The following is a 23,924-nucleotide window of genomic DNA, read 5'->3' as shown; positions in this document are numbered from 1 at the left end:
ATTTAGGAATAGTAGTGTGATTATATTTTTCTTGGACTATAACATGGAGATGTAAAAAGCTTTTGTTCATGTAAGTAACTCAGAGAATGGTAAAAAGATAATCAGAAAACTCTGCACATTTGTGGATTATCCTGTCTGGAGGAAGATCAGGGTAATGAACACCAGAACTCCAGGGAAGGAATTAATTGATCTCTGTTACCACCAAGTGGGCCAACAAGAAGGAGCCAAAAGAAAAAAAAAAAATTAAAAAATAAAAAAATGTTGATTAGAGGTTGGGAGGGGGTGTTTTTGAATAATGCATGAAAGTCTATGCATATGCAACACGTTGATGCATTTAACAAAGTGTTCTCTGAGCTAAGGTGTGCTCCTGGCTGGATGCCAAGGACTCAGTCCTTGTAACCTTTTGCTTTATTGTCTCTTTTTGCCTTTTATTAAACTTTTTAAAGTGAACCTCGTTTTTCACAGACCTCCAGAACAGCAGAGAGATATTGCCTGGGATTATTCTGCCCCCTCTCCCCAGGCTTGGCCTGTCCCTCCATCCCCCTCCTGTGTACAGCTGGCAGAATTGGTAACAGGGAAACTCAGCCAGCCATCAGCAATGCCCCAGTGCCCAACAAGCTTTGAAAGGTACCTTGCAAGGGATTGCTTTATTCTTCAATAGAAATAAGTTTTATTCCTTCTCTCAGCAGATAGGTTACCATTTCACCTGTGCCCTGCCCTGGCAGCACCATTCTTCTCCTCCAAAGCACATGTCCTCAATCTGCAGAAAAAATGCCACAACATCAACACCACTACAGGTTCAGAGGAGGAAGAAGGGGGAAAAAAGGCAGAAAAGTGAAACCTCAATTGATGGTTTCCTCCACAAGTTCAGTGCTTTTATTGGAGATACTGTGAAACTGCCTTCCCTTTTCTCTAACAGGATCACTCCCTGCAGCAGGTCAGCACAGGAAGGAGAGGAGTTCCTGCATAAGGAAGAAAATAAAGCCTGACTCCTATCCTTCCTCCTGCCTGGCACCATAAAAATTTCAGAAACCAAAAACTGCCTCACTAAAGCAGCAACAGGTTATCAACACTCTCCTTCTGTAACAGTTCAGTAAACTAAAATATTACTGTACTCCTTACTGGAGACAAATGTAAATTTTAGAGCTAATATTGTGCATGTAAGAGTGAAAACAGCAGTATTATTTCTTGAGATGCTACATTTACCTTTAGTAAGGGCAACAATTCAAGAAAAAGGTAAACAATGGCCAAAGTACCTGCACCAAATCAAAACACAGCAAGCCACCACAACATGCACACCAGAAGGCAGAATTCCAGAACACAGTCTAAAGCTCTCCATTCATGAAAAGGACAAGTCACTCAATCATTTTTTGTGTCTTTACTGTTGAGAGTCATTGCCTGAAAATTAAGGATTCAGTTCTGAGTCAGCTTTTAATTAAGATGAAACCTAAGGCTGACTAAATGGGAATGTGGTATTTAACTTTTTTTAAGTAGACCATAAAGATAACATGGCTTTTAAGAGTTTGCTTAATCACATAGGCCTTTACAGACTTTTGTTTATAAACACAAGAAGAAACAACAGTGTTACAGTTTGACTTTTTTTTTCATTTTATTAGCACAAAATCCTGTAGTGGGTGAAAAGAAAGAGAACATATGCATGTACTTAGAACATGGAAAACTCACTGCACAAATGGGGATTCCTGCTTCCTGTTACTTTGCCAATTACTTCTCTTACCTTCAGAATTTGAATTGTGATAATGCTTGCAAAATACAAAACCCAGTCTTATGAGCCTGCAGCACTTCTTAAAGAAAGCTCTGCAGTTCCATTAGCAAAAAGGGGTTCAGCTTAGATTTAAGAGAACAGACCTAGGGCACTTGAATTCCAGTTTCCTGCTGTAAAAAAACAAAAAAAAAATCATTTACACAGTATGTGCATACACCCCAATGTTAATGCATGTATATTCATTTTTACATAGATCAATGGAAGTTCATTCTATAAGCACAGAAGCAGTCCCATGGTTACTCCTGACCACATAAATACACCAGTTGCAGAGATCACTTCAATTAGCTCCTCTGGCAGAAACTTTTATAGTGGGACTTGTATAGTTGGTCCAATGGCTTTGCAACACCTAGAGGACAGGTAAAAGGAGGCAAGGTCTTTATGGGCCAGTGGCTGGGCTTCCTGCACAGCAAGGCTGGTGTAAAGAATGACATCTGCAGTACTAATACCAATAAATTAAAGAATTCACATATACTGCCCATAGTATGAAAGTCAGCAGAATTCACAAAATCAGAAAAACCACTATTCTAGTCAGATTGCACAGGGACAAACAAGCAGGTGTTTGTCATAGTACAGAATCAATGAACTTTCAGAGTCCAGTACTATTAGTGAATTATGGCACAGTGAACTTAATTGCCATGCACAGATAACACCCTCAGACATTTTGCTAGGAATTGTCTTGATTATCAGTCAGAGAGTGGAGAAAGATCCACCATCAAAAGTCAGTATCTTTGTAATTTCTTGGCTTGGGAATAGCTGGAAGTGGCTGCTTTATTCCAACAGATGGCAGACATTTCAGTTTAGTTAGCCATGCAGTTGTTTCATGAATAGGATTAATCACACAGATTTATGACATCCATGTTTTTGCAAAAGAGAGCAGGTAGTTTATTTCTGATTTTAATCCTTCCCTTCCATCAAAGGGGACATATCAAGAAGTGTGGTCTGAAAGCAAAGTATCACTCTCTCTTAAAATGAAGCTCCAGATCAGTTCTCAAAACAAACACATGATCACTGGAACAGAGCTCTCTACCTTGCATCCACTTAACAAGCACAGAATTCATGAGAACTATGAGCACACCAGCAAGAACAAGAACTACTTAATGGAATGATTTGTGAGACCAGCCTCAGCAAGCAAAAAGCCTGAGTTTCACAAGCCTTAATAACACTAATTCTGCTTTTGCATGACAGGAGGTAATCTTAAGCAAAAGAGGATATTCTACAGATTAATTTTAAAAAAAACTTTTAAAAGTTAAGCAAGTGACTGTTCAGTGCTCCACACAAAACCCAACTCAATTGTTTGTAAGTTTTGACCAGGCAATCAGTCAGACACAGACTGTTAAAAGAGGACTCCAAACTGAAAACCTACTGCATTTGCAATACAGCTGATTTCAAACTGGCATTTCTAGCTCCACTGGCCTCAAAGTATTTTCACAGTAGTTTCAGTTGCCCAACATGAGTTACAATCTGCTGTTCCACAGTTAGGACTGCTCTCCTCTGAAACATACTTCAGGCTTTCAGACTACTCTTCTCTTGTTCCACAAAACTTTGGAGTGAAGAGCTGACAAGTCTATCCAAGGTCTTTAGCTTTCCTCTAGACTGCATTCCTAGGTGTGCCATTGTGAGTCACTGCTTTCATATTTGAGGTGCTTGATTGATGGTTGCAGATCCTGTGGGAGGCAACACCTACTTCAAAAACTTCATGAATGGCTTTGCGGAAGCAATGGAAGTTGTAGTCTATCAAACCTGCCAGGAGAGGAAAAACTGTTCACATTGGCATTTTTATAGAAACAGAGCTTCAAAATCAATATTCATTTAACCAATAGGTATTTTGCTATTTATTTAGTATACACTTGGACTCAGAATATTTAATGAAGTTGACTGATGCTAGTATTTATTTGGACTGTCTCATTTTTTGGTAAAAAAGGTACTAATTTGGAATGCAAGGTGTATATTCATGATCAAATAGTAGGTAAGGGGACCATTGCTCCTTACCACTGATTCCACTAGAACAAATGGCAGGGACAGCTCACATTAGCTACACAAGCCACTCTGGCAGGAGGATTAAAGTGATAAAATCATATTTTTAAATTTGTCATTATATCTCCAAGAAATAAAAAAATTCCTCCCATAAGAAACTACACAAATTTGCTCATACAAAAATCAAGGTGACTTGCAAAGCCATATTAATATTTTACAGCAGATAAAAATATCAGATAAAAGCAGTTCAGTGGCAGGAAAGTTCTCACCTTTGCGCTCAAAACTCTCTTCTCTAAGAATGCAAACTAATGCCAAAAACTTTGTTACTTCCTTTAAGTACAGGACTGTTGTGTTATTGAGCTTGATAATTGCCATTGACTCTTTATCATAAGCACTTCCACTGCCATCTTCTTTTAACCTAAAAAAGAAGAAGTTAAGCCAAGGCATAATCTAATAGGCATGCATATGTAACTTCCAAGACAAACAGCTGTTAAATGCAGTTAGAAGAATATTACTCATCCTGAACTAAGCAAATGGAGAACCTGCAATGCAGGGCTTAATACCATCAGTGAGTAAAGCCATTATCAGACCTAAAGTTTCTCAGGAAAGTCAGATCTGAGCAGAGCAGAGGCCTTCATTATGTACTGTTTATCATAAATGAGCAGTGTGAAGCAAGCCACCAGTGTGCACTCTTTTGATGTCAATGGAGTGACATCTCAGTGAAATTACTTCAGGTAAATTAAAACAAAGGTTTCCTTAGTGAGGCTGGGGCAGAGAATGCAACATGGAGCAGGACACCTTTTGTCTTAAGCTAAACCAGCCTGCATTTACAAGAAAAGATGAGGATGCTGTTTTCTGTCTTCAAGTTATTAGTGTTAGTTAAATTACTAGAGAAACAAATGATGTAAAACAAGTTACTTGTAAGCACTCCTGAAAAAAACCAAAGTTACACAACCCTGGATCAACCCACCAGGAGACAGACCATTAAATGCTGTGGTATTTTCTTGGTAGCACTGCATTTTCCAGGCTACAATCACAATTCTAAGATAAGTTACCACTTCTTCAGAACCACTTCAGAAGTCCAGTGGCAAGTATAATTCTGCTGTAAATTGTGAGATATTACCACTACATGCATCCCTCATAGAAAGCAGGAGATGAGCTGACCTCACAAATGTTGTTTTGTTCAGACTGCAGCAAGTCTCAAAATGTCACTGCAAATTACACTTACTGTGTGCTACTGACCCCAGTTATTTGCAGGTATTTATGTACTTGCATCCACCATGCCAAACAAGACAAGCAGCATTCATATTTTACATGAAACACAATTTCTACAAATGTCAGATATCTGTCTAGGGCCATGAGTAGAGGGAAACAAACCAAATGTAAATGCTGCCAAATCATTTGGATTTATTTTATTTACTCACAGAACCAATGTGCTCTAAACACCAATTGACAGCATTTTGCTGCATGACAAAACAAGCACCAATTGCACAGCTTGCAACCTATTCTACACCTTCTGAGAATTTTTTTTCCTAAAAGTATTCATGACTTACCCATATATACAGGAAACATCTATAACTACATCAATCATGTCACAGCACAACTCATATGACTGCATGTCCACAGGGGAACTGTCTGTTGCAATGTAGATTTTGCTGACTACATCGAAGAGAAAAGCTTTTTCAATGCCTGAATTCTTCAGAAAGAGAAAGAATTTGGATGAATTTTTAAAATAACTCAAGTAGAAGTCATACATTTTCACATTCTTAGTAGCAGAAAATGGTTTAAAAATAAGCAATTTAGAGGCTTAAGACAGATTCAATATTTAGAGCATATACCTTATAAATACAATACCCTTGTCATAGTAGATATCAACATCACAAAACTGACAAAAATAAAACTGGGGACTTTGTTACCATTCTTTTTAGTTTATTATTTAACTAATCATTACTAAGGTTACATTTTACTACGATTCCAGAATCCACATTCAGCAATTTACCTCTTCTGTATTTCTATTAACTCCAGAAGAGCCATAATTCACATCCACCTAAGGGACTGGGCTCAGAGATGAGACATTTCATAGTACTATGCTGATTCTTAAATTTTATGCTTGTAGTATCTTGGCAGCTCAGTTTCTGCAGGAAGCATTTGCCATGCAGTTTAACACACATAGTAACTATGTCAGCTACAGAACTGAAAAATCCATGAAAAGTACATTTTGAAAAAGGAACAGCACAAAGCCATTTGTAACAGAGCACTTTGGTAAAGTGCACATGCTCATACAAAGTTCACAAGTCTTCTATGGTTCAATTTACTGCATATACACTACTGGTAATGCTTATTTGCTTTATATTCACCAGAAGCACTCCTTATCTCTTCCTAGCTATCTGAATAGTCAGGACAGTGTCCTGAGAACATCCAGACAATCCTTCTGGCATCAGGATTACCCTCCACATCCTCATGGCACTGGGCAAGGTCAACATGGCCTTAATCCACTGGGCCAGGTTATTACAAAGAGTCCTCTAACAAACAAGCATTACATGGTAGCACATGGGGACATGTCTAATCCTCCTGGATAGAAATGGTTTTTTCTTTGCTGTCCACATGCCTGCACTGGCCTCACAGACAACTTAAATGAGCTGGTCTTTTCTCTAGGATGATATTTTACTTGATTAAAAGTATAGAGCAGCAAATTTCTATGACACTAATTGCACAAGAAACACAAACACTGAAAGAATAAGGGCAAAAGCCTCACAGGTCAAATGAAAGACAGCTAAGTCCAAGGCCAAGTTCATTTTATCACAAAAGTCTCTTGCCAATTCAGCTAGGTTAGACTGCTAAGTGCCTTAGGAAAGCAGTCAGCATTCCCTGCTGGCAGGAATCTTCTATCAGCTGCTAGAACCAGGCAAACTACATTTTGTCAATATTTAGAGAAATCCCACAAAGCACACACCAGTACAATTCAGCTGTGGTAAAGAGCTTTTAACAGAGAAAAGCAGGTCAGCAGAGTACACCTACATGAGCACCACCCAAATCTCTCAAGGGCAGATCTAGCCAGCAATCTTGAGCAGAAGGACTTGTTTTACCATTCTGCATATTTCATTCAAAGTTGTGTTAGATGAACACTTACTGATATGAAGATATTAAGTAGATTTTCCAGAGTTGGCAGTTGTGGAATGAGCTTCTGTACCACTTTACTGAAGGCTTCAAATATTGAATGGTCATAGATACTGGTCAAATAAAAGCTGAGATGATGAGGAAAGGCAAAGAAATAAAAAATAAAAGAAGATTTAAAAGTATTTCAGAATTGCAATAGAAATTGTGAAGTTATGTTTTCTAATATTCAGGCCTGCTATTTTGCTATTTTGCCTTTATCAGAAATCTGTCTGGATATTGCACATAGATTTTAAGTTCTGAGCAGCTGAAGTGCACATGAAGCAGACTGTCCCCATCCTCAAGAGACAGGAGACCAAAGATAAAAATGTGAACATTGTTAGAACACAGCCCACAGAATGCTTATCACAAAGGTGTAAAAATGCTTAATCAGATTTCTTTCAGTTCCTGGCCTTCCACTTTTTTCTCATTAACATCAAAAGATACTGGCTCCAAAAAAACCAAAAGAACAACAAAACCAGGGAAATGATAGTTTGTTTTAAAGGTGTCTGTAGAAGATACCTTAAAGGTGAGCCAAATCTCAAGTAACAGACTGAGCTTTTGGAACCAATCACATTAATAACAGGAAAAAGTCAGTGCAAGTCAGGACTAGCATGCAGAGAGGTCCCCCTCTCTCTTCCCTGCCCCTCCAGCCCACAAGATTTGTTACAAATCTGTTACACTGAATGAGAAAGACTTTCAATTATCAGCCGGTATGGATAAATCTGCAGATTGGATCTGATACAGTAGCCTGCCTCCTTTTTAGTCAGCCTAGCAGCTGAGGCTTGTCCATAAACTCAGTGGATCCTATTAACACAAATTGGTTCAATATTCAGAAACTACCCCAGACCTTGCTCCAGTTGTTCAGTATTACACCTGAAAGCCTTTTTCTGTGTGCACATCAGCAACAGTATGAACCACATATGCCAGAGTCTTTAACTCACCTAAGGTGAAGTTTTTCAAGCCCAGCATCTGTAAGATCATCATTAGCCCTCTGATGAATATCCCTCTGAGTTTCTATTTTATGGTCATCTGATAAACCATCAACTTTATGAATAAAAACTTCAAAGTTCATTTCTGGGTTGACCTTGTAGGCTTTTGAAACTGTAATGTGGAGTCTTGTTAAAGCTTCCATGTAGTCATCCTGTAAATCAGTTTTGGCAGGAATGAATGACAAAGTTGCTGCCTGATAACTATTCCATTCTGCACAAATACAAAATATTTCAGTGCAAGAACTTCACTTCTGTAACTAAACAGAAGTATGGGAGAAGAGAATACCTTGACATGTCATAAATCCAAGCAGCTTAGATTCTTTATGTCAATTAAGTTTCATTAGCTATACAAAGCTCAGCTACACAAAACCAGACTTCAGAGCAAAAGGTGGTTTACACTTCAACTCCAGCACAAGGCAGCAGTGATCTCCAGGATGGTCCTAATAACCAGTAACCTCCCATGGTGCAATTCTTAGGTTTATTAGAAGCTACCAGATACCCAGTAGTACCAATACTAGGAACTGAGGTCAGAAGTGTGTTATTATTAATTGAACTCCAGAGCAGAAAAAAGGGATAATTCAGACCTAGCCAAGCAGGTTCTAGCTATTATTGGATAATGTCTAAGTTCAGAGTACAAGCCCTTTTCCACTCTCTCCACCAGTAACCTATGCCCAGTCACTTCACCAAAATAAAACCACACACCAGAAGTCAGATGGCCAATGCATCTCTTCATGCACAGCAGAAGCCTTATGAACTTATCTAAAAATATAAAATATTGGCCTCTTGATCATTCCTTTCACATAAAAAGGAAAAAAAAACTTGTTGCCATTTGTATTTACCTGGGCATCAATAACATATATTAGGGCACCTGTTCCTCTGAAGATCATCTCATAATCAAAGGTTGGATCAAAAAAGTCCATCTGTCCAGGAAAATCCCATATTTGGAAGTTCACAAATGAACTGTTGGAAATATCATCCTTGTAGATTTTGTTGGTACTTTCCAAGAACAGAGTCTCATTGGGAGACATTTTGTGAAACACCACCTGTTAAAAGAACACAAACAATAGTCTAGATTTTACCTTATTAGAAAAAAATTAGTGAAAGATTTGTGACTTGAATTTTACAAATAGGTTTATCCATTATAAAATGTACAGCTTCCTTTTGGTAAATAGCATCAGCTAAGGAAATTACCTACCCCCTGAAAGAACCAAGCAACTGAATACAGTTAAACACCTTCCAAAGTCCAAAATAACACTACTGGCTGAAGACACAGACATCCATAAAGACATACTCTTTCTTTCCCTGCAAGGCTAGCATAGAGTTTTCAAATTCTGTTATATTCAGATCTGGTATAAAGCCAGTTAATTAAATAACTGCAAGTTAAGAACCTTTCCAGTCTTAGAAATTCCTAAAGGAAATTTTGCTTTTAGTCTGGTGTCAAAGTGTTAAAACACAATATAATCAGATGGTTCCTAAACTACAATAGAAGTGTACAAAAATAATATCTCAGTTTCAGAGGCCCAAACAGGTAGTTTGCCATCCATTAATAGCTCCTTTTGACTAGAGAATCACAGAATGGGTAAGGCTGGAAGGGAGCACAGTGGGTTCATCTGATCCAACCTCCCTGCTCAAGCAGGGTCATCCCAGAGCAGTGACACAGGATTGCATCCAGACAGTTCTTGAGTAACTCCAGTGAGGGAGACTCCACACCCTCTCTGGACAGCCTGTTCCAGGGCCCAGGCATCCACACAGTAAATAAGTAATTCCTCATGTGCAGGTGGAACTTCCTGTGAAAGTTCACTAAAGAAAGGATGAAGGATTTCACACTAGCTGGTAAAAACAGTTTAGCTGCAGGATGACAAACATACTCATTGTTAGAACTCAAAAAGCCCCACTGGGATTTTAACCCTTCCTTGCACAGAACCAGCAAAAGCTGTTTTAGCCTGTAGCAAAAACTCTCAGTGTCCACAGAGAACGTTGTCCTAATGCAACTCAACTAGACAATATCAAAGTTACTCCAAACAATGTACTCCAAATAATGCAGTCACACTCTAGGACTGCAAAAAATAAAGAAGTTTCATATGCAGCACTTGGTAAACCTAAAAACTTCACAATAGGGACTGCAAACTTGGTAATTTCAGTTTCTTCAAATGTTTCAGACACTTACAGAAGTCATCCATTAGAGACCTGATGCAACAAACTGTCAAAAAAAACTGCAAGACAAACAGCTCCACACCTGGTACAGTTTAGTGAGGTTTAAAGTAATACTTCAGCCTAGATTTTGAAGGCCAAGGAAAAGAATTTATTTCCTTGGGGCAAACATCTTAGGAGGTCAGGATCTAAATGAGGTTTTAAACAGAACAGAGAAGTATGGAAAAGTAAGAACAGTTCTGGATACACAGCAGCTATACTGCATTCTTCCAGGTTTGCAGCATAGTTTTAAAGTATTCTGAAATCAACATTTCTTTTGGAACTCAGCATCTCCCACAAGAGCAGGACAGAATTAGTAAATTCATTTTAAAGCTGCTAAGTCTCTGGGAAGCAACACTGTCACCTTTTTTCCTTTATTCCCAAAATAACACATTTCATCAGATTGATGTTCTCCACCTGAACTCTTTCCAGTTTCCTATTACATCAGTACAGCAACTCCAGTTATGCAAGTCTGCACAAAAATTTGTTTATGAACTGAAGTAACCACCACATTCCCAAAATCTACCTACAATTTACTGAATATTCATAGATTACACCAGTATGGAAAACCCAATTGACCAAAGGGGAAAAAAAAGAGTCCCATGGTTTTTTTCTTTTGTGAGAGACCTCTTGTCAATACTGCTCATGAAATTATTTAATAATTCATGTTTTTCACAGAACTTTCTAGATAATCACAAAGCCAATGCTTTCCCCCATACAGTGTTAATCTTACATATACCCTCTTTTCTGGCAAGGGGATCAACAGTGAGTGCCCAGACAGAAGGGCTGGGTCTGGTTATGACCATTTTTGAACCAGAGAGATTTAAGAGCAGAGACACTGTTAATAAGAAATTTCCTGATATTAGAGTTTGCTCAGGCAGCATAACATCAGGTACCTGAATCACAGCTTCTAATTCCTAAGATTGGTAACTAACTGGCAAAAGATAAATTCTATGTCCTCCTATTGCATATTCAACATGACACTATTCCTTTCCTATACAACTACTGGAATAGGCCCTCAAAGAATTGAAAACTACCAATCCTGGCCATAAAAAAAAGTCCAAAAGCCACATCTATAAAGACTTGTAATGTCTTAAAATCTATCTGCAATTTGGAGTTCCTGTCCTCCTCTAGCTTTTAGGGTTCCATTTTTTCAAAAGTGGATACAATAAGATCTCTAAGAGTCTGCAACAAATATCATTCGTATGACTAAAAGAGTCAAAAAAAGGCTCTCAGTGGAAGCAGTACATTTGCACATACAGTGGAAGCATTTGACCTAAATAATGGGGAATAACTGGTAAGGCTAAAAAGCAACAACAGTCCAGTCTGCCACTGTATTTCAGCAGAGCACAATGGAAAATATTTCTCACTAAGAGAGTCTGAAATCAGAACTGGTTTACTGCAGTCTATGGATAACCAAGCAGTCTGCATAAGATAGCTGCAAAAAGCAGATGCATACCTGCTATACTGCAATGTCCAAAAAGGCTTCTCTGCACAAAACCTCTATAGAAATCTCTGCAGGTTTTCACACTTGCATCTGAAACAAATTTGAGGCCCCTTAAGTCTAGAGCTGAGACTGATGCATCTCACTACTAATATCTTCCCATAAAAATATCACCTGCAAAGTTCACAATATGGACTGCAAACATAAAACTGACACTGAGGAACAAAGATTGTTCTGAGCACTACAATTCTACTGAGCTACTTGGCAAATGAAAAGTCAGTTTTGTCTTATTTTTATTAAGAAACGCCAGTGACTTCACAAAGCTACCAACAAACCTAAGGCACCAGAACTGTTGCGCTTCCTCCTTGACAAGTGACTCTTGTTACTCGTCAAGCAACTAAAGGAAACCAGAGGCTCTTTCTGCTCACACAAAAGCAGAAGTCTCTTCCAAAACATCAAAGGGCAGAACGACAGCTCAAGTCTTCTTCCGAGAGGAAGCACCACCTAAATACCACACACCTGTACCATGTAAGACAACACCTCATTATATACAATATATTTCATACCACTATCTTCACTTTTTACTTTTGAAGGCTTAAAAGTGAAGAGATGCAAATGCTACAACCTATGCTACCCAACCTTCCTCTCTAGGGCAGATGATCAGAGTCCATTCTGGAAAGCAAACGTCTCTAAGGAGGAGGCTCCCGTCGCTCGAACTTCGCCACATGGGCCCACAATAAAGAGTAGGAACTGGCCGCACAGCAGCACAGCGGGGAGAACCAGCTCGGCGCCGGAGAGGCAGCGCGGCAGGCAGAGGCGGGGAGCCGCCGGCTGCCCCTCACCTTCTGGATGGAAGATTTCCCGCTGCGCCGCAGCCCCATGAGCAGAATCCGCGGCTTGGAGTCCGCCCCGCCCGCGCCGCCGCCAGGCCCGCCCGCGCCGCCCCCGGGCCCACCGGGCCCCGGGCCTCCCTCCAGCTCCGCCTCTTCCTCCTCCTCCCCGTAGCCGAAGTCCTTGGGGAAGGAGTCCGCAGCCCCGAAGCTCCCCCCCACCAAGGCCGGCTCCTCGGCTGTGCCTGGCGCGCCCGCCCCGCCGAACTGCAGCGCCATGTCCGCCCGAGCCCGCCGCCCCTCAGCCGCCAGCGCCCGGCCCAGCGCCGCCTCCTGCCCGCGGCCCGGCCCGGCCCGGCCCAGCGCCGCGCCCATTGGCCGCCGCCAGGCTGCGGGGCAGCTGATTGGCTGCGGCGGGCAGCGGGGCAGGAAGGCTCCGGTCAGCCGGCCCGAGTCACCTGACGGCGCCGCCGCACGTGAGCGGGGCGGGGCGGGGCGGGGCGGGGGCACCGAGCACCGGGGAGCAGCGCCCCGCCGAGCCCGCCCCCAGACGGGGCAGTGACACCGAGCACCGGGGAGCAGCGCCCCGCCGAGCCGCCCCTCGAGCGGGGCAGTGACACCGAGCACCGGGGAGCAGCGCCCCGCCGAGCCCGCCCCTCGAGCGGGGCAGTGACACCGAGCACCGGGGAGCAGCGCCCCGCCGAGCCCGCCCCTAGACGGGGCAGTGACACCGAGCACCGGGGAGCAGCGCCCCGCCGAGCCCGCCCCTAGACGGGGCAGTGACACCGAGCACCGGAGCGCCCCAGCCCGGTTCCGGACAGCCCGCAGCTCCCGCCCCTCCCGCTTCCTTTAAGGAGCTTTTCACAACACAACGTTACCTTGCGACGCAATAGTCTTCATTAAACGGGCATTAATTCTCTTCTAGCAGCCCTGGTGTAAGAAGGCACTGAGATGAAGTTTTAACAAATATTTGTTATTTCATCACAATTATAATTTTAAGTTCGCCACATCCCAGTGCTTTCAGAGGGAAGCACGCACAATTATGAAACTAAGTTTGGATTATTTCCCTGGCACCGGCAGCTCGAGTCAGGAGTTCGTGCCCTGTGGTTGCTTGACCAACACCTTTACCTGCCTTGCTGCTCCTTCAGCACATGGCACTCACATCACCCAGAAACATGTTCAGCTGTACAACACCTTCCCCACAGCATTACCCTCTCCCTGCTTCCACCTGGTGCAACTTAATGCTTAATGTTCTAGCTTACATTCACGGGAGCTTTCTTCTGTCCTTTGTTCCAGACATCGGGGACATTTTCTTTGCCTTTGGTTTGTTGGTTCAGGGCTTTTTTTTTTCCTAATTAATGCTTCACAGACTTAAAACAGTATTTCCCCCTCATTTTACCTCACTTCTGGTCTCTTCAGGCAATAAATACAACAGTATTTATTTTTACTTTAAGGTACTTTTAAGGTAAGAAGTTATTACATTCACTAGCCCTTGATTATGATGACTAATAAAAGTTCTGATCAATCCTACTACACTTTCAAGATAGTGTAACTTTTTTTTAGGATGGATTTTGCACACTTACAGCCAATAAATATAAGACAACTACTGCATTTAATTTCTCCCTTTATTTTTCCTGTTATCAGCTGCCTTTAAAGTACCTAGTTTTAGGGTAGAAACAAATGCAGCTCTTTAAAATATGACTTTTTTTATAAAGGTCTACTTTGCATTTCAGAAAAGTCATTAAACCATGTCAGGGAAAGGGGAAAATTAATAATGAAAAATCACACCCACATCCCACCTCACTTGGATTTTATTTTCCCTGTTAGATGAATCAGAAAGCAGAACTCTCCACACTGTAGTCTTACATGTGCCACTCCAATTGCACAGGACTTTCAGCACAAGTCAGAATTTTGTATTATGTTCAGAACTGCACAGGCAATATCTGGATCAACTCTCCCAGGCTCAGTTTCTGAGGTGGGAGCAGACATGAACTGCATGGGAAGAGGCACACCTGATGCAAATTTAAGTGTGAGTTCAGCAGGTACTGCATTTCACATTCTGCTATATCCATCACTTGACTATTCTTGCTCATTTCACGCCCTTCTGAGTAGAGCATTACCCCATCAGCTTCAGTAGAAGTCTCACCTCAGTGCTGAGTACAAACATAGAAAGTAATGTGAAGGTCCTGATTTAATTTACAGTTGGTCCATCAGTGTCATGTCACCCCTTTTAGTTAAAATAAAACTGAGACAGATCAGCAATTCAACAGGACCACTGACCACGATGTGAAAATTACATGAAGTTGGCAAGCACAGTTCTCTCAAAGTTAACCATAGCTGTCACCTTTTCTTAAGCACAGAAAGCAGGAACAGTAGCCAGTATGCTTAACTCAGCAGTTGCCATGGCACCTGCATGCTCATGGTAATGCATTCTTTCTTTGAGATGATGCAGTAACAAAGTAGACAATACAGAGTTCACACACACACACATATATACAAAAGACCACATTTCTCAGGAAGCCCTTTATTAAGTCAAGGCAATAAAGGAAAAACTACTGTTATTCACCATGCTTCTCATCTTGAGGTTGTTCATACTGAGCCAGCTGTGGATTCAAAGAAAGGAATTTAGTTAGTCAAAATATTTCATGCTATGCCCTATATTAAGAAGTGAAGGAAAATGTATGGTCTGGACTTGTTCCATCTACTTTGTGCATTTGAACTCTCTCATCCTTATGCAAATCCATTTTAAAGTCAGGCAATACCTTCTCCCAAAACATCCATTTCTCACACTGTATAATCATGCAGCCATAACAAGGTGGATTTTTAAATGCACTTTGAACCACATATGTCTTGCCCTTAACTTTTCCCTGTTTCTTACTCAATCAGTCTTTAAGTACTCTCGTCTTAAATAGCAGTTGGTAGTGACTATAAGCTTGCACTAAAACATAATTAAATGAAAGTCATTCTCATTGCAATAGTATCCAACCTAACGTTTCTTATTAGCATCCATGATGCTTTCTGGAGAGTATAGCCTGGGCAAGTAAACACTTAAATATGACCTTTACAAGTAAAGTTACTACCAAAGAAAGATATGAAGTGGTTTAAACAAAGACCCAGATTACTCTGCTCTCATCTCTTTACTATCAGCTGCATTTTTAAGTCTGCCAAAACAAGTGGCTGGTCTATTGCTACTCTGCCTAAAATTCTTTGCCATATTTCCTAGTAAGAAATAACAAATGTAGCTGAGGACTCATAATGAGTAACAGGAAAGAGAATTACTAGGACAGCAAGATGGCAGTCTGAACAAGAGATACAAAGGGGTAATGCCCAAGAATCCTTTCCCACAGAACTAAAGTGAGATGTCTCATCAGGGGTATTCACAGATAACAGCCACCATCCTCTTTGAACAAATGCATGGAAAGCTGTAGCAGCACATAAGCTACTAGCATATTAACTCATGGATTTCCTTCTCCAGGGTTAGAAAGCTGCTCACACCTCAGAGCTCTCTGAGACACCCTGCAGACCCACTGAAGAATGGCCCTGTCCTAGCACCCCAGAGTCACTGTTACACCAGGATCATTTTGGGTAAAAAGCACAAATTGTTCTACACAGATCTAAGTGCTGTGTAAGATCCTGCCATGTGTAAGTCTGTGCCAAGTGACACAAAGTAATACATAATATTCCTCCTTCAATCTGCCTTTTGCAAGGCTTTATAATGGACACATTACCTCACTTGTTTTTCAAAACTGTCCTGAAAGCATGATCTACATAATATCAGACAACTTAAACACATCCACATGAGACTCAATACAACATATTAGACACCATAATACACTTTCCCTAAATAAATAAAATCCCTAGTTTAGCAATATTTTATGTTGCATTCTATAATAAGTGTTCCATAAAAAATAATAATCTTTACTACAATGAATTCTATCAGCATTTCTCAGTCATGAGGCTAAACAACATCTATCAGTTACTCTAATGGAAGTTATCACTATTCTAAGCAATTAAAATATTTTTTCTTGTTGTATAATATGGAACTATAGAGTAACACCAAGTAGACTTTTACCTTGTTTTTCAGTTTTAGATTTTCTTCCAGCACAGCTTCATATTTTTCTTTCATCTCTGCCACTTCCAAGCGAAGTGCCTCTATTTCCGGATTCTCAGGAGCTGAAGCTCCCAGATGATGCTTCAGAAAACTGATATTTAGATGTTAAGTATTTCTTCAGTTATATAACTACATTTTAGTTTTAACACTCATGTTGAAGTTAGTATGCAGTACACATGGCCAAAATTGCACTAAACCATTAAGATTACTACAGGAAAAAATTTAGCAAAATAAAAGAGCTTTTCAAATTCAAACAAAAACAAGCTATCAGTACAAATTCTTATGTTACTACCCCCTTCTTTCCTTTTCTTAATTGGAGATATTTTGAAGAATTAAAACAAATAACAAAAAAAAGCAATACCCAAAAATGGAGGCTAATTAAAACAGCAAGAAACAAAATATGCTAGTGTATTTAAGAACAAACAAACAACAGAAAAAGGAAGTGTGAAGAAGCAAACTTCAGAACCCATTGCCACTGCAGGTACCCAAATCTAATGCTGTAGGTCTAGAACACTCTGAAATGGCCTAGAATTTAGCTTCATAACTGCTGGCATACTGTAACATCCACTTTTCTTGCATCCTGTCAGACTCTGTAAGCTTGTGAAAATGCAAATATTAGGTAGAGGGCATTGATAAAAGTCATGCTCCCAATCCAAGGCTTCAAAATGAGCCTATGCAGTTCACCCATGAGTCAGAAGCATATGCATGATGTCTCAATAAATAAGCCACAGCAAAGAAAAAGGATACTCCAGTGCACTATCTGGTTTCTCTGGCTCTTCATATAAGGCTACCAACACTGCAAATAGAAAATATTTAACAATTGCAAGAAGTTCACACAACTCTAAGCTTTTAAAACACACACCAGCAGTCAGAAAGTGTACAAGTTGTATTTTTCCATTTAACAAGATTTTCACCTGCATACTTTGACATAAGCAACAGGTCTGCTGTGTCAGAGGGGACAGAGCATTCCACCTAGCAACAGCTAAAGAGTTTTCTTGATCCCTAAACCCACACAGCCTTTGGTTATTCTAGCACTGAACACAAAAGGACCTGAAAAAATTTGTCATATTTTCCTACAAGTACCCCAGTACTAGCTTTTACCGGTAAGACTGAAATTCTAACTATATTGTTCATAAAACTTCTACTTAAGCTACATCTTTGAACAACATGACACCAGCATTTGTGTAAGTTCCAGCTTAAAAGCAAACCTCCATTGTGCATCTAGAGTTACAAAACTAAACAGCTACTAAATGGCTAGGTGACACTAATAATCCTCATGGATGGGGGCTCTAATGGCCAAAACCACCAGACAAAAGCAGCAACACCCCCACAACTAAAATCAAATTAGCCACATCCATAGCAACATAACTGGAGACTGTCACATGGATACCCAGCAAGTTCCCAAACATAACCTGCTCCCCACGGGGGTGTAGTGCCAGCTTCAGATCTCTGAACTACACAGCCAAACTGGTTTTAAGCTAAGTACTCCTAAGTTAAAAGCAAAATTAGACTGCCTTACTGCTTAGAAGACTTGTTTTGCCATTCCATAGGATGGTACTGCGATTGAAAAATCAAATGGTACTCACACACCAGGCCAAGAGTCTTAGTGGAGCAGCTATCTGCTTGACATCCTAGATCTGCTGCTCCCTCTTTAAACAGCATGTTTTCAATATTAAGAGAATATTATTTATTTTCAATATTAACTGAAATATTAACATATTTTTGCCACATACTACTGGAAGGTTTTAAAAAGTATTTTAGAAGTATTTCAAAGATACAAAGTCACATGTGCCAAGTTTAGCATCATTTTCCCCAGTTTGATATGAAGTTATTATACCAGAACTTAGTTTCATTCATTGTAGAAAAAGCACTAAGCTCCATCCAACAAAGCGTATTAAATAATTAAAGTTTTTTTAATTAATTTGCTATTATTTCATCTCAAGCACTGACTTCCTCTGCGGAGCTCTGCCAGAATAACAGAACATAAAGAAAAGCACGCGTTGAAAGAGAAGAAAATAACCCCGAGCACGCATGGGAAGAAAGGCTTTGGCCTTTCCAGGACAGCAGCAGGGGAGGACGCGCTCCGGCCATCGCCCCCCGCGGGCACCGAGCGCTCCGCAGGGGCCGCGGCCGCTCCGGGCCCCGCCCCGCCGGCTCCATCTCCGGGCCGCGCCGCACCAAGTTTTCCGGGCGAGTTCTTCTGCCGGCCTCGCCGGGCTGAGGGGAAAAGCGATGGGCGAGGCGAGGCGGGAAGCCGCTGGAGAGCGGCGGGGCTGCCCGAGGCGCGGCCGCGGGACACCCTGAGAGGAACGGCACCCGCGCCGGGCGCGAGCCGGAGCCTTACCCTTGGTGAGCATGTCCAGCACTCCCGACTTCTCCAAGTACTGGCGGAACTGCTCCCGCTTGGAGTCCGCGGCCTGAGGGAGGACGCCCACACGGTCAGTTCGGCGGCGCGCCCCGCCTCGACTGCGGAGGCGGCCCTTTGGCCGAGGCCGGTCCCGCTCTCCGCCGCGGAGGCGGCACGAAGCGCCGAGCGACACCCGCCGCTCCGCGCAGCCGGCACGGAGAGCGGCACCGCGCCCACGCCGGCGCGCTCGCCCCTACCTTGTAGTGCGCCATCTAACCCGCACGGCGCCTGCCCCGGCCGCGCGCCTGCGCCCTGCGCTTTAACGGCGCGAGCGCTTCCCCGCGGTTACCACGGCGACGGCGCCGCGGCAACGTCCGGGCCCCGCCCCGCGCCCGCCCCGCGCCCGCCCCGCGCACCGCCTCGCTGCCCTCAGCGCGGCCCCGCCCGCCCGCCTCGCTGCCCTCAGCGCGGCCCCGCCCGCCCGCCCCGCTGCCCTCAGCGCGGCCCCGCCCCGCGCCCGCCCCGCTGCCCTCAGCGCGGCCCCGCCCCGCGCCCGCCCCGCGCCCGCCCCGCTGCCCTCAGCGCGGCCCCGCCCCGCGCACCGCCCCGCTGCCCTCAGCGCGGCCCCGCCCGCCCGCCCCGCTGCCCTCAGCGCGGCCCCGCCCCGGCGCGAGGAGAGCCGCGGCTGCCGCCGTACCCCGCTCCGTGCGCCGCCCTGGCTCTCGTCCCGCTCCGCCCTGCTCGCCTCCCCGGGCTCGGTCCCGCCGCTCATCTCAGCCTCGGCCGGAGCGCCCCGCGGAGAGGGCGCGGTGCGGGAACGGCCGGAGCGGAGCGGGGCCCGAGCCTCCCTCCGGGCGGGCGCGGCCGCGAGCTGTGTGCTGGGCGCTCGAGGCTTTTCTGTTTTCCGTTTCAAGCCTTCTGGTTTGTGAAATTCAAAATGTCTGATTAATAGATTTCATCTGACTGCAATCGCAGGAGAAAGTTGCAGCAAGCAGCAAGCAGCAGCTACCCAAGAGGCTCGGAAAAATGATAAGTGGTGAAAACTTCGCATCGGAAGGAAAATCTTAGCCTGTGTTTAAAAAAACAGAAGCAGTTATATCTGTTTATTTTTTTATCTGTTTTATTTTTTTATCTGTTTATTTTTTGTATTTTTATTTTTCTGAAACGATGACAGATAAAATATATTTATTATAGAAATTATAAAGAGACCAACCAAATTATATTGAATGTATGATGTTAGGGACTTTTTACACTTTTTCTCCATGCTCTTCTGCAATGTTTATATTTTTTAGTAGTTACTCTTCATTTGGCAAGGTGCTGTGATGAAACAGAATGTTTGACTCATGTCTACACATAAAAAAGTTAATAAAATTCCTCTCGCAGCAGCAGAAAAAATATTTTCTTAACTTGTCTTGAACAACAAAAATACAAATGTCATATCCCATACGTGAACAGCTAAATGCTAATGTTCTATTATTTAGACAGCAGGAACAGAGTGCATGAAATACAAGGGTTTCTATTATGGAGAGGTTAAATGCAAAACAAGCATTAGCAGTTATTGCCCACAGGATCTTACACTGAAAAAACTGGATGTATGTTTTCCTTTTTAGCTGAGTGTAGAAGTTTATACACTGAGGTCTATGCCACATTTTCATTACAAAGGAAATAAAGAGACTGTTTAAAATTACTTAGCTACTATTCAAAGGGCTACAGAACTTTTCTATGTAAGCAGCTGGTTAAAGTTGAATAGCTACACTTAGACATGGGTCTGGATTATGTCTCAGTTCAGGAATTATCCCAGCATTGGTTAGTGCAGATGAAGGGTAACTCACACTATATTTGAAGATCAGTGGGGGCACGCCTACTGCTGGCATTACTTGTCAGTGACTGTTGCCTGGATGGAGAGAAAAGCTTAGCACTACTCCTGTTTCTGCTTTGTGTAGATTCTGAGTTCACCACCCCCATAGAATCAGAAGTGTCTGGTCGGCTGGAATTTTTTACATCAGCATTGTAAGAAATTTGGGCTTTGTTTACACTGAAACTGCTTTGTCTTCTATCACTGTTCTTCAGAAGAGAATTTGCTGGTGCTCCTGTGCTCTCAGCCACTGCCTGTTGTCTAAAACTGGTACTAGGAAAAGTTGTACCTGGTTGCAATGAAGTTTGAGATGGCATCTCAGCAAAGCTTCTCAAGTGAAAGGTTGAAGCTGTATCTGCATTCTGAGTAACAAGGAGAAAATGTTTCTTTTCAGCCTCTTCTTGAGCATCATGCATCTCAGTCCAAAGCTGGCCAAGAAAGCCTTCGTTGTTATTTGTGCTAGCATTTTGAGTCTGATTGTCTAAAGCATTTGCAGCTGGCCTCTTCTTTGGAGATTTACTTTCCTGATTGCAGTGGGTGTAATTGCTGCTGCTTTCTTTACGGGTATTTTGCACAGACTGAAATACAGGAGAATTTAAAACTGGGTAGAGCATAGTGTCAGTTTGCTTTTCCATCAAAAAGGTTTGACTGCTAAGAGCACAAGGAAGTGTTTTCTGAGGGGTGGCGGGTATTTCCAAAGAAGAGTGTGGTATCACAGAGTATTTCTTGGATTTGTTTATATAGAAATTGTCATAGTCATCCTTGTTTTTATTCTGCTCACAGAGTCCCATTTTAATTTTTCGGAATCCTAAGTGGATAATTTCTAGAATATTTAAAAGCAATGATACAGTCGCTATTGATTGCATGAATAATATAAACACTGTCTTTTCTGTTGGCCTAGATACAAAGCAGTCAACTGTGTTTGGACATGGGTGTCTCTGACATTTATAAAGGGGATCTAAGTGAAAACCATAAAGAAGATACTGCCCAATCATAAAGCCAACTTCCACTGCAGATCTCGTGAAAATATGTATCACATAAGTGCAGAGCAAAGAGCCTCTGAGGGGTGCTTTATTTAGCTTTCTTTGATCCAGCTGCCGGAGCTCTCTCTCCAGTCTCCTACGGTTTTCAGTCATTTCTAATTCAGTGCTTTCAAGTTCCACCCTTACCTGAGCTTTCTTTCTTTGCCTCTCTTTTTCCAAGGCTCTTAGTCTGTATAAGGCATGACCCATATACACCAAGGAAGGGGAAGACACAAATATAACCTGCAAGACCCAGTATCTTATGAGAGAGATGGGAAAGGCCTCATCATAGCACACATTTCTGCAACCAGGCTGCTCAGTATTGCATATAAATTCTGATTGTTCATCATTCCAAACATCCTCGGTTGCCACTCCCAGGACAAGCATTCGGAATACGAAGAGGATCGTTAGCCAAATCTTTCCAATAATAGTGGAATGAATGTGGACCTCCTCTAAAATGCCTCCAAGGAAATTCCAGTCTCCCATGGTTATTCTGCCATTTTAACACTAAAATGTATGAGAGAAAAAAGTATCAAGCATTGTAAAAGTTGCATTCCTACCTTAATGTATTATTAAAAAACAACACTGAGAAAATGATCATGGGAATATGACCAACTGCTTATTGATAATTAGATATTATTTTCTCCTATCTATGAGATGGAGAAATGCATCATCTGCCTGTGTCTACTTTATTATTAACATCCTGATAAGCACATCACTACAAGATATTAAACACCTTCAGTCTGCATCAGATCAGTGGAAACTAGAGAGCCTGACTTGTGGCAGGATTTTAAGGGCATTATGTGATCTATTTGAACCATCATCCAATAAAAATATGAAAGCAGTACATTTATATTTATATAAATAAAAACATTATTTATATACATGATTATATATATTATCTGTTTTTATTTATTTATATAAATATTTATGCTCATCTTATATTTAGGACACTTATCGGAATACAGGAATATTTGCTTGTCCTCTTTTTTGGATGTTCCAAGCCCCATGTCACAGCTGTAATTATGGCAGTCCAATTACTGTTTCACAGAGAAAATTGGTTATGTAAAGGAGCTCAAGAGGGAATAAATCATCTCATGAAAATGTCAATATTAATTAAAAAGACTCATTTAACCGTATAATTTGTGCAGACATTTGCTTTTCAGTTATGGATGTCAACAATAAATAAATAGAATTGCTCTAATTGGTTAGCTTCCTCTGATCAATGATACCTGCATTTAAAATAGTGAATAGAGTGCCTAAGTGTCAAGCATTACTATCTTTGACCTCATCTCTTTGAATAATAAATTATTTACACAAAAGTTCTTTATCAGCATTTTCCTAAATGACTATCATTTGAATACAGATAAACTGGTAATATAGGTGTGTAATTGTACATCTCACCTTTCTTTCATGTGTTTATTTCTCCACTAACAGGATACCACATTGTGGACAAATTTTTTAATTCCTTTTCAATATTTATGCTATTGTATATATACACAATTTTAACACCATTTTTTGTATGTGTGGGGACAAGCAAAACACTTGTAGATTTATCTTTTCATTGTATGTACAGTACAATAGAATAGTATCTTATTTTGGTACTTTTTAGGATAAAGGTGCTTTAGCATAGCATTTTCTCTTCAAATGGATTAATTTTTACCCTGTCAAACAGGAGTGCTAACAAGTTAACAGAAGCTGGAATCTTATGGTTACAATATTGATGTCTGTAGAGGAATCTTTATGTTAAGGCTTCTAAACATGAAAATACTTTAGCAAATCAGTATATGAATAGGCAAGTTAGACATTTTTTAAAGAGAAACAAATTAAAAATAAGTGGTAAATTAAAAATAAAACATACCTTTCTTTACAAAAATGTGTAAAACTAACCATCTGCGACGTCCAATAAAAAATTACAACCCCTGCTATCTTCCATCTATGTGAGTAAATTGATACATTATGAGCAGTTTATTTTGCTACAGGAGCAAGTGACAGAGTGTAGGCTTTGCACATGGAATTTATATGTGCTGGGGCTGAAGGGAGGAGAAAATCGATTTATTGTTCAGCCTACTACCGCTCCAAGCATAATTTAATTGTGAACCATAAAATATTCTAATTTTTAAAAAGCTAGAAATAAAAAATCTGCAGCTTTAAGTTCTTTGAGATTATCTTCTCTTTTGCCTCTATAGCACCTTCTAAATTTTAAGAAGAATTCCAGCTCAG

At 41.5% G+C, this 23,924-nt stretch overlaps 3 protein-coding genes across 3 annotated transcripts; all 3 read right to left on the bottom strand.

The window, feature by feature from the left end:
* Positions 1-1,377: 1,377 nt before the first annotated feature.
* Positions 1,378-12,678, bottom strand: RRAGC (Ras related GTP binding C). Its single transcript, XM_056509065.1, has 7 exons — positions 12,379-12,678; positions 8,742-8,945; positions 7,855-8,054; positions 6,888-7,002; positions 5,311-5,453; positions 4,027-4,175; positions 1,378-3,523 (listed from the first exon to the last, which is right to left on the bottom strand). The coding sequence occupies exons 1-7, from the start codon at positions 12,643-12,645 to the stop codon at positions 3,372-3,374; spliced, it is 1,230 nt and encodes a 409-aa protein (XP_056365040.1). The 5' UTR covers positions 12,646-12,678; the 3' UTR covers positions 1,378-3,371.
* A 2,196-nt stretch (positions 12,679-14,874) lies between these two features.
* MYCBP (MYC binding protein) lies at positions 14,875-19,207 on the bottom strand. The gene is made up of 5 exons (XM_056509067.1): positions 19,082-19,207; positions 18,822-18,894; positions 17,225-17,273; positions 16,439-16,568; positions 14,875-14,969 (listed from the first exon to the last, which is right to left on the bottom strand). Exons 1-5 carry the CDS (start codon positions 19,094-19,096, stop codon positions 14,925-14,927), a joined length of 312 nt encoding a protein of 103 aa, XP_056365042.1. The 5' UTR covers positions 19,097-19,207; the 3' UTR covers positions 14,875-14,924.
* Positions 19,208-19,926: 719 nt separating this feature from the next.
* Positions 19,927-22,536, bottom strand: GJA9 (gap junction protein alpha 9). Its single transcript, XM_056509064.1, has one exon. The coding sequence runs from the start codon at positions 22,185-22,187 to the stop codon at positions 20,658-20,660; it is 1,530 nt and encodes a 509-aa protein (XP_056365039.1). The 5' UTR covers positions 22,188-22,536; the 3' UTR covers positions 19,927-20,657.
* Between the last annotated feature and the right edge of the window lie 1,388 nt (positions 22,537-23,924).

This window comes from Oenanthe melanoleuca, chromosome 23, assembly GCF_029582105.1.
Source record: "Oenanthe melanoleuca isolate GR-GAL-2019-014 chromosome 23, OMel1.0, whole genome shotgun sequence".
Lineage (NCBI taxonomy): Eukaryota > Metazoa > Chordata > Aves > Passeriformes > Muscicapidae > Oenanthe > Oenanthe melanoleuca.
This window is presented reverse-complemented; position numbering and strand designations above follow the sequence as displayed.

Excerpts from the sequence above, each read along its gene's own strand:
- RRAGC (XM_056509065.1), bottom strand. The coding sequence starts at position 12,645 with ATGGCGCTGCAGTTCGGCGGGGCGGGCGCGCCAGGCACAGCCGAGGAG. Across the intron at positions 8,946-12,378 it reads GGAAATCTTCCATCCAGAAG|GTGGTGTTTCACAAAATGTC; the intron begins GTGAGGGGCAGC and ends TTCTTTTAACAG. Across the intron at positions 7,003-7,854 it reads CTTGAAAAACTTCACCTTAG|CTTTTATTTGACCAGTATCT; the intron begins GTGAGTTAAAGA and ends TCATCATCTCAG.
- MYCBP (XM_056509067.1), bottom strand. Across the intron at positions 16,569-17,224 it reads AAACCAGATAGTGCACTGGA|TTTTCTGAAGCATCATCTGG; the intron begins GTATCCTTTTTC and ends TCTAAATATCAG. Across the intron at positions 14,970-16,438 it reads ATCTAAAACTGAAAAACAAG|CTGGCTCAGTATGAACAACC; the intron begins GTAAAAGTCTAC and ends TTGAATCCACAG.
- GJA9 (XM_056509064.1), bottom strand. The coding sequence starts at position 22,187 with ATGGGAGACTGGAATTTCCTTGGAGGCATTTTAGAGGAGGTCCACATT.